This window comes from Neolamprologus multifasciatus, chromosome 9 (assembly GCF_963576455.1).
Source record: "Neolamprologus multifasciatus chromosome 9, fNeoMul1.2, whole genome shotgun sequence".
Classification (NCBI taxonomy): Eukaryota; Metazoa; Chordata; class Actinopteri; order Cichliformes; family Cichlidae; genus Neolamprologus; species Neolamprologus multifasciatus.
The window spans coordinates 5,741,904-5,751,889 of NC_140447.1; the positions used below are offsets into that span (position 1 = coordinate 5,741,904).

The following is a 9,986-nucleotide window of genomic DNA, read 5'->3' on the forward strand; positions in this document are numbered from 1 at the left end:
TGCTTTAGCGGCTCTGTTTGTGCTGTGGGCGGAGCAAAGGCTTCTCTGCATCACTCTCACATACAGCATCTCCTTGTGTAAAGTGCGCCAAATGGTTGAACGATGCACAGCGACTCCATCTGCTGCAAGATGATGTTGTAGGTCTTTGGTGCTGGTCTGTGGGTCGACTCTGACTGTTCTCACCATTCGTCTGTCTATTCGAGATTTTTCATGGTCTGCCACTTCCAGCCTTAACTTGAACTGAGCCTGTGGTTTTCCATTGTCTCAATATGTTCCTAACTGTGGAAACAGACAGCTTTAATATCTGAGACAGCTTTCTGTATCCTTCCCCTGAACCAGACCTTCCCAAAGTGTGGGGCCCACCCCCTAGGGGGGGCGCAGAGCCATTGCAGAGGGGGCGCGGTATGAAAAGGGGGGGGGGTGGTGGTAACAAAATGCTTGGACACTTCCAGCACAGGGCGCCCACAGAAATGCAAAGCAGGAGATGAAGCATCGCTGAATATGTTTCCAAACTAACTTCATTCTGAGACAAAGACTAGAAAATATGGTGAAGCAAATCTTCACTTTGGCTTCACCTGCACAAGTGCTGAGGTAGGTCTCCCTGCAGGATTGGTTTTCCCTGCGTCAGGAGCAGCGCTGGGCTGTTTAAATCAAGGACAAACAGGATCCCACAGCTGTTTATGTTTTTAAACCCATTTTGCACAGAGAGGCATTTTTGAAAAATGTATTGACAGCAATGTTGAATATTATTACACAGGAAAAAACAACTACATGTAAAATGACAGCATGACGCCTCTGCCTTTGTAAACAGAGGGACAGTAACTGCGTGTAAAACCTGCAGACAGTCAGATTAACAGTATTTTGTCTCTATCATTCTGCAATTCATCTCATGTAAACAATAACGTGGCCACAGCGTGACGTGAAAAAAGGCACATACCTTTGACGCTGGTGAGGAACTCTGTATTCCTCGTCCACACGTAATACCCGTGTAGGTGTTAGTAGTTTACTTTATTACTACCTGCAGATTACTTGTATTTGTTTAATTGTTAACTAAATGTTTGAGGTGTGAAATAAACCGCAATGGAGCAAAATATGGGCGTGTGGTTGGAGGATGTGATTGTACGTGCGTGCGTGTGTGCGGGGGGGGGGGGGGGGGGGGGGGGGGGGGGGGGGGGGGGCGCAAACATTTTTCTTGTAAAACAAAGGGGGGCCCAGCAAAAAAAGTTTGGTAACCACTGCCCTAAACCATGATGGTGAACAATCTTTGTCTTTGTTCTGAGACCCCCATGTTGCTACTCTTCAGAGAAAAGTAAAAGAGGAGGGAAAATTACAATTGACCCCCTTAAATACTCTTTCTCATTATTGGATTCACCTGTGTATGTAGGTCAGGGGTCACTGAGCTTACTAAGCCAATTTGAGGTCCAATAATTAGTTCTAAAGGTTTTGGAATCGATAAAATGCCAACAGAGCCCAAATTTACGCACCTGCCTGATTTTGTTTAAACAATTACTGCACACTTTCTGTAAATCCAATCAACTTCATTTCACTTCTCAAATATCACTGTGTGTGTCTCCTATATGATATATTTAACTGACATTTTTTATTGTAACAACCAACGATTTACAGGGAAATAATGACTATTAACAAGGTTGCCCAAAATTTGCATCCCACTGTATGTGTGTCCTGATTAGGATAGGGATTTGTGTTGGTGTGTGGGGCCGTAGCCTAAGGTTTAAACTGATAAATGGTCATTTAGAGACAGTTTGTTTCAGCTATTTTAGTGGGTAACATTAAAAGTTATGTAATGAGTAGTATATTAAATTACTTTCTCCTTGGAGTAATTGAGTAACATATTGCTTTACCTTTAACAAGTGTTCTTTGTAATATGTTTTTTAGTAATGACCCCACATGCAGAACCATTTGACCACAGAGCATGCTATTAATCTGCATGAATCTAATCTCTAATCTCGGCCATTGGTGAACCATTTTTTTCTTTGAGGCAGAGCACATTATTCAGCTGAGAGACCAAGAGACCATAGTATCCAGGGAATACAGTTTCCATGGCTCATGTGATGAGACTATGATCAATAGTAGGTCGAAAACCCTCTTTAGTGACAATTCTCACTAGGGCCTAAACACCTGGGACTTTCCACCGTCTGTTGTTAGAACTGAAGAAGCTTATCAGAGAAATGTCTTCGACAGATAGATGTTTTCTTTTTTTGATGATAACTGTGTCTTTGTTCTCTATAGTACTCTCTGGATGAGCTGGAGGAGATGCTGCTGTGTCTGCAGCAGTTTTGGTCTGTGCTAAGTAACATGGAGGAGCAACTCTCTGAAGACCAGGCTGCTGTGTTCAGCTGCCTCTCTGACCAGGACAGGTACAAACTATAGTTTATACATTTCTAATGTGTTCTGGCTGCAGGCGCAACCACAGTCCTTTCAGAAACAGGTTTTATCAGTTAGCAGTCCACTTGAACCGCGTCTAGGAATTAAATATATTTTGTTCTTTAAAGTATTCATTTTTAACCTTAATTTAATATAAAAACTGCACGTATAGAATCACAAGTCAAATCTGACAAAAACACTAGTAAGGGTCCCAGACCTTGCAAAAAAGTGAGGTCCTAAAAGCTTTTCCACACATGGTAGTTACGGTTCTACTGTTGTGTCACTCTCTGGGAATTTCTCTGTTTCACGAGGATGCAGCAGACGTGCAGCTTTATCGCAGAATCAGGGAGTGAGGTGCTAATAACATTCAGGATCAGATCGTTCTTTTTGCTTATGGAATATCTCGTATATTTTATCTTCATACTATTTTTTCAAGTTATAGACCCTGGAAGTTCATTAGCATAGGTTGTAATTTAGCAGTTTTAAATGATCACCAATATTTATTTATTCGAGCATTTTCTGGATCCTTGGCCGATATACTGAACCCTGAATTGCCCCAGATGCATCCATTGGAGTGTAACTATGAGTGTACACTTGGAAAACACTTCATTGTTTTTGGTCCACATGATAACCAGCTTTGAGCATTGGCATGATGATAATTACCATACAGTTTCATGCACCCAACAATAAATGTGTGTGTGTTGTGCGTGTTTAGAGAGAAGATTCGGGACATCGAAGAGCTGAGGCGTGCAGTAAAACAAGAGGCTGGTGAGCTGGAGAGGCAGTTAAAAGAACTGGCCTATGACTATGATGAAAGCTTGAAAATGGTAACATATTTAATGAAAACAAAATTCATCTCCTGAGACAGATCGGCAGCTTTTGTTTTTTTTAACTTTATGTTTTCTGATTCTGTGTTTTGGAGTAGAAGATGCACAGATTGCTGGATGAACAGTCTCTCCTCTGCTCTCAACTTAAAGTCTTTCTACCTGGAACAGTCCCCACACCATCATCTAAACCCATGCCCAACAGGACAGTAGCCACTCAGTGCTCTTTGCTACCCTTGCTCACGGCAGCTGACATACAGAGTAGCCACATTTCTGATTGGAAAGGCTGGAAGACTCTGAAACCTGGACTGGATTCCAACAGACCGTCACTTCCTGGGTCTGAGAGCATCTGTGATGGTCAGGGCGGTTCTCCCACCAAAGCAGACAAGCTAGATATAGTAGGCTTCTTGCAGAGAGTAAGAAAAAAGTCCCATTTTTATCTTCTCATGTGTCGATAAATCCTGCCTGCCACACAGCCGAACTGTGACAAAAGTCATGGGTTCCTTATCTTCGGCTGCCTGCACTACGAGCTCTTAAATTTAACCTGATAGTGCAATAGAAGACGTTTCTAAACTGTCCACGTGACTAATTATACTATGAAAAATTAAAATATCAGTATTAAATTAATGTAAACTTTTCAGAAAATCCACATTTTACATGAACTTTAAGATGGTACACCGCAGTTTGACATTAGAAGTGTTTGAACTAGTGACATTTTCTAGATAACTGACAGAATGATTTACAATGTTTACGTGAATGTGATCTTGCTTTTTACTGTGGATTGTGTATCCTGTGTTTCAGCTGAAGGAGACTTTGCATCATTCTGTGAACACAGACCCATCAGAATAAGAGGTAAGATTCAGTTGCAGAATACTTTTTTTGTTTTGCCCAGTTAATGTGCTTTCTGCAAACTAGTGGCCCACTAAAGAATCGTCACTCTGGATGTAGCCACAGGTTGAAAGTTTGTGAGACAACCTGTGTGAGCTGACGTTTCCTTGGGTTATCTTCAAATCCAGCTGTTCGTTTCTAATAACTTTTATGCCTTCCTGTTTTACAGGTGTCAGGAACATTGTGTGATGCACACCTATGTTTGGTCAATATTCCATTCTTTCAAAGCCTTATTGTATGATGTGCAGTTTTAGTGTTTACTTAGTATGTCTGTCATTTTTGCTTTTACTGTTTGTGTCAGTATAATGGATCTGCTAACAAGACAACCAAAAGAACGTGAAAAGGCATAGCATATCAAGTTTTACAAGAATGATGTTTGTTTTTTAAGATAAAGCATAGCAATATAATTGTGACTTAATTCATTAAATATAGTATGTTTGGCAAGTTTTACACCTTAATTATATTAAAACAATATACCTTGGAAAAGTAAAACACATTTGTGTGATTTGTGCATTCATAATCTCTGTGAGTCTTTGTGCGACTTCAGACTGGAGCAGGATGTACCAGTTACTGGAGTAAAATCCTGAATAAAGACTTCTAAAGGTTTTGGTTTTACTAAAGGATCGAGAGCAGGGCTGTGCAGAGAGAGTTAAAATGGGGCACACAGAACCAGGCTGAATAACAACAACACACATTCATCAAGAATCAAATATGGAATCACATCATACTATATCACTGTCACCAGGTGGGGACAAGGCAAAGCAAATGTAGCCCATGTTTTACCTGATGGGTACAATGTTGCTGTTGAAGAGTTGCTGGTCCTGCTGCTGATAGTGCAGGAGGGCAGAGCTGATCTGAGCCTGTAGACATTAAAGAGTCCACAGGAGAGATGGTAGCTGATTAAAGTGTGATTACGTGTTATGAGATAATAATAAAATGCAAAGATTGGTGACAGCGCTTGGAACCATAAGACAACAAAACAGCGAGAAATAAACCAGGCTCTGCCTGTGACTCACTCGTTGCCTCTCTTCCTCCATCTATCACTCTCCACCTGCTGTCCATCTGAGAGTTGTATTAATCTATTATTTAATTATTCACACTTAGCAACTCTTGAAAGAAGTTATAGAACCAACACATTGTGTTTATTATTGTTTTTATACCTCTGCAACGCAACACCTGGTACAGATGTTATTGTTACCTGTGCTCTTTGTAATCCAGCTGCTGAGGGATCCGCTGCCTCACACAGCTTCTTCTGTCACTGCTTCCTCGTCATGTCCTTACAGAGCATGTCTGGACAATGTTATATCATCAGTAATATTTTTTAAAGTCTATACACATAAAACACAAACACACATACACATACAGTGACATTTTAGAGCAGGGGTCGGCAGCCTTTTTGATGACGAGTGCCTCTAAAATTTCCTCAGAAGTCAGTGTGCCATATGATTGCATTAGCAATAAATTTAATAACGCTCTATATGAACAGTTGCTGCGCTGAGCGGACAGCTCCTGAAGCATTTGAAGTGTTGGAATGTGGAAATTTCAACATCGCCTGAAAAAACTGCCAGCTAGCAACGTCCCTCTCACCGGTAGGCTAAGTTATTTTTAGCCAATTACAAGTTGAATCTGGTAGTTGGGGTTGTCAGCTAAGATGCCGTCATTAAGAAGCGGCACAACTAATGTGTCTATGCGAGCTAATTTGAGATGTGCACCGCTGGCCCGGCCATTTATTTTTTAATGCACCTGCTCAGATTAACTCACTGCCCAGGGCTGGACTGGGACAAAACATCGGCCCGGGCATTTTGACCAGAGACCGGCCCCCCAGGTATTAAATCTGACCCAGATATATCTGACCCAGGGTTTCCCACTTGGAGCAGCTTCACTCCAAGCTGTAACCCTGTGTAAAAACATTAGTCAGAAATTAAATGTTTAGCTTGTTTAACTCCCAGCTCCACCCGGAGCCTGTATCCTACAAGACAAATCTGTTAAATCAAACTTCACATTTGCAACCAACTGCAGCTCGTAAGTGTAATAAAGTATTCAGCATCACAGAGATCATCAGAGAGAGTATCATTGCAGGTTTATTCTAAACTCATTAAACTCCTACTTTTTCCATAATTTGTTCCAAATCATTGAACATCTCAACGTCATTCCACATTGTAATCAGTGACTTCTCTCAAGTTTGTCACTCACCATGAGCCCAATAGTGGTCAGATAATGAGCCCCATGTAACTATTCTGTAACCACTGCACATCTGTTCAATTGTCACTTGTCTGTCTGCTGAATCCTTTACAAACACTCTTAAAGGAAACAAACATTAGCCAAACACACGGATCATCCTGGTGATCAGGTGTCGGTCATCCAGATTCCAGAGGAGCTGTGAAAAGTCATACAGTTAACACTCGCTGTGGAAAAAGTAACACTGGTTTCAAACACAGTATCACACTGTATTAACTTCTCCCCTGTAATTTTCAACATTTCCTCAGCAACACAGTGTAATTTCATCATCAACATATAACCTGTAACTACAGTTTTCTTCACACAAAATCTCAGTAATCCTGTGGTAGAAAAACATAATTAAGTTGTGTCCTGCTATAAATCACATGATCAAATCACATGATTAACCATCTGCTGTAAAAAGAAATGTAAATGTTAGCGCTGCGCAGGTGTATACACTCTTTCTCACAGTAATCTCTGTGAGCAACATAAGGTAGTGAATAACACTCCCATGGTAAATTCACAGACACAGAAAAATTTTAAACTAAAAAGGTTAAATTTGCAGAGTTCACATAGTCATGTGACCCAAGTTTCCTCTGTGGTCTCCTTCTGCTCCTGCAACAGAGACACACACAGAGATACATCCACACCTCTGTCAGGTGGGGGTTAACTTCACACAATGGTGTTAAGTCAGTCTTGTCAGCTTTTGTCAGTCAGTCAGTTCCCATTTTTTAAATTTTCACTCATTCATTCACTCATTGATTCTTTCTTTGCTGATAGTGGAATCTATCGTCGCATTTCGTTTCCACCCTCAGTAAAATGACGACAATTCAAAAGAAAAATAATTTTAGACTGGATTTCCTCGCTGAATCCTTTTGGGGACTTGTTTCCTAATTGTTCCAATAAGTGGCTTTCTCCTGAGCCCATTTTAATTCTGGAGAAAAAACTTTGCAACAACATGTTGTAGTTCTCCCTGCTCAACGTTCAGATCTGCTTAGATGACAGAGAAATGATCAAACAAAACTTTCAGTGCACCATGAAAGTAACAAAATAAAAAGGAAAGGCCTTGTTAAATCATGACACGTGTTCTTCATCTCAGGGGGGTAAATCGTACCAAACCTAATTAGCAGGCTCAACTTTGCAACAACAATCATCAGCCAGTTTAAGCTCAAACATTCATCCAATCACACACAACATACAGCATAACCCTGTTGTCTCATCACATAATAAGTTTCTTCTCATGTAACCAAATGTGTGCCATGTTAAAACGTCTTCACACACCAGAAACTCACAATCAGCTCACTCAGCTCACTCATTTAAAACCTCTCATCAGCGTTCTGTTTTCTCCTCTATGATGTAACCATCTGTCCTCCTATAATATTCAGTCCACTAGTCTATGTATCACTTTCATCTCTCTAGTGACTTGGACAAGATGACAAACAGAATCTCATGCTTAAGATGCTGTCTGGTCTTCATGAGTATCATTTATTGTATATGCATGTAGGGTTAGTATGGTTAATGCATTTTCTGTATGTTCTTGTGTTCCTCTCTCATCACATTTTCATTATTCTCATCACTGCTTAAACAACACACATCTCTCTGTTTTTTTTAACCCTCCTTTCTTAAAAACAGAAAGTAGCATTACAGTTGTTTCAGGCTGAGAAACACCAAACACTCTTCATGTTATCATTCATATTTCATCAACACAACTATTTTTTCCCTTTTGTGTCAACTGGCCAGGTGACCTGCAGAATCACGTCTGCCCCAGCTGGATACCTTCACTCACATACTTTCACACCTCTCTGTAACTCACACACACCATGACGTCAGACACAATCACCTGCTTTTCACCAAAACAAAAGCATGATGCTGATGTTACAAAAGTCTCACACACATGAATCAGGATGCAGAAAAGCTGTTGCCCATCTGAGGTGTGAGGAAGAAACTGAACTCACAGATAGCTGCATGCTCGAGATATCATAGCTCTGTTTCCCTCCCTCTGTTACGTTTAACCAGCTCCTGCTCTGAACATGTGTAGCTTGCTCATCAGCTTAAAAGTGACTGCATACAAAACGACAATCAGACTCACTCAAAGAGACCACGTCTGGCCTGCACACACAAAACAGACACCAACAAGAGCTCTGACCTCCTTTCAGTGGAGAAACCAACACTCAACGCCCTCAGCAGCAGAGAAAAACCCTTTTTAACCTCCTTTCAGTGGAGAAAACTTCTTAACCCTCCTTTAAAAAAAACACTGGTGGAGAAACCAGGTAGCTTGCATCTACACGCACAGCTTGCGCACTAACGTACCTGCGTTTAACCGCACGGTCACGTCAGTGCGCTCCCTAAGGCCATCTGTACTCACTGTGTTCATGTTGTTTCGTTCACGGGAAGTCTCTGGATCCCGTCAATCGCCATCCAACCTGAGGGGAGTTCAGAAGCAAACTCTCCAGCCTGGTGACAAAGTTAAGCACCAGGGCTTTCATCAGGCGTTCCAGACGCTGGTTGCTAGCGGACTGCGGCGGCGTCATCTCGCTCCCCCTCGGTGGACGCAATGTGTTGGGCTCTGGCTCGAAGGACCAAATAAATGTTGAGTCTGTTTCCACAGGCCCCGCTAGTTTAGAGACTTATTCCTCATGAAGAATGAAAACAAGACAGAACATCTTCAACCAGTCTTTTACTCGCTAACGAGGGAGAGCTTGGTCAGAACCAGGCGGTGGAGTTACAGTTTCACAATACAACACAAGCACCTCCCACCGTAAAACCCCCCAATGGTGCTAAGACAAGGCACTGTGTGTGTGTGTATGTGTGTGTGCAAGTATGTGAGTATGTGTGTGTGTGTGTGAGAGTGTGTGTGTGTGTGTGTGTGTGTGCGAGTGTGTGTGTGTGTGTGTGTGTGCGTGTGTGTGCGAGTATGTGAGAATGTGTGTGTGTGTGTGTGCGAGTATGTGAGAATGTGTGTGTGTGTGTGTGTGCGAGTATGTGAGAATGTGTGTGTGTGTGTGTGTGTGTGCGAGTATGTGAGAATGTGTGTTTTTTTTTTTTTTTTTTTTTTTTTTTTTTTTTTTTTTTGCCTGTCCCGTTTGGCTCTTTTGCCATCAGAATTATTGTCTAAAGGCGAAGAAAGATGCCCAACGGTTTTTCTTTACCAAATTGACCATCCCAGCTTTGCCGTAATGGTCCATTTGATTCACCTTTTATTCTTTATTTTATTTTCACTTGCTGAATACGGGACAGATTTGACTGGGGGAAAGAAAAGGGAGAAAGAAAGAGGGAAAGAAAGACAGTTGAGAAGAGGGACGGGGGAGAAGGGCAAAAAACAAAAACCAACAGAATAAGCAGAAGAAAAAAAATAAATAAATAAAAAAATAAATACATATATCGATCACCTGGATCACCTGTTGAGAAAGAAAAAAGAAAACAAGCAGAAGAAAACGAGAGTAATACAATAAACCACATCACAATGATATATGGGAATATGACAGTAACTACTAAATATTAAACATTATTGTGCAGCACGTAAGATCGACAGCACAGTGTGCATTGAGGTAGGAGCCAAAAAGGGTGTAGTTTGTGTGTGTGATCACCCGTGTGTACACCTGTGAGCATGGACGCGCTTGTTTTCTTAAAAGGTTCCCTCATGTAATGATCTGCTAGAGGGTGTGGGGGGCC

At 41.4% G+C, this 9,986-nt stretch overlaps 1 protein-coding gene and 1 long non-coding RNA gene across 6 annotated transcripts in view; one reads left to right on the plus strand and one right to left on the minus strand.

The window, feature by feature from the left end:
• Positions 1 to 4,578, plus strand: part of itprid1 (ITPR interacting domain containing 1) — a 28,172-nt gene extending 23,594 nt beyond the window's left edge. For 2 of the 5 annotated variants that reach the window (XM_085173084.1, XM_085173085.1), the window contains 5 exons: positions 2,251 to 2,378; positions 3,101 to 3,212; positions 3,311 to 3,625; positions 4,011 to 4,061; positions 4,267 to 4,578. In XM_085173084.1, the coding sequence (XP_085029210.1) occupies positions 2,251 to 2,378; positions 3,101 to 3,212; positions 3,311 to 3,625; positions 4,011 to 4,058 (603 nt within the window). In that variant the 3' untranslated portion in view covers positions 4,059 to 4,061; positions 4,267 to 4,578. The remainder of the gene's footprint in view (positions 1 to 2,250; positions 2,379 to 3,100; positions 3,213 to 3,310; positions 3,626 to 4,010; positions 4,062 to 4,266) is intronic. The other 3 variants (XM_085173086.1, XM_085173087.1, XM_085173089.1) reach the window with 3 other exon arrangements.
• LOC146510897 (uncharacterized) lies at positions 3,263 to 9,342 on the minus strand. Its single transcript, XR_014876165.1, has 2 exons — positions 8,680 to 9,342; positions 3,263 to 5,387 (listed from the first exon to the last, which is right to left on the minus strand). It is a non-coding gene; the product is annotated as an uncharacterized LOC146510897 (long non-coding RNA).
• Between the last annotated feature and the right edge of the window lie 644 nt (positions 9,343 to 9,986).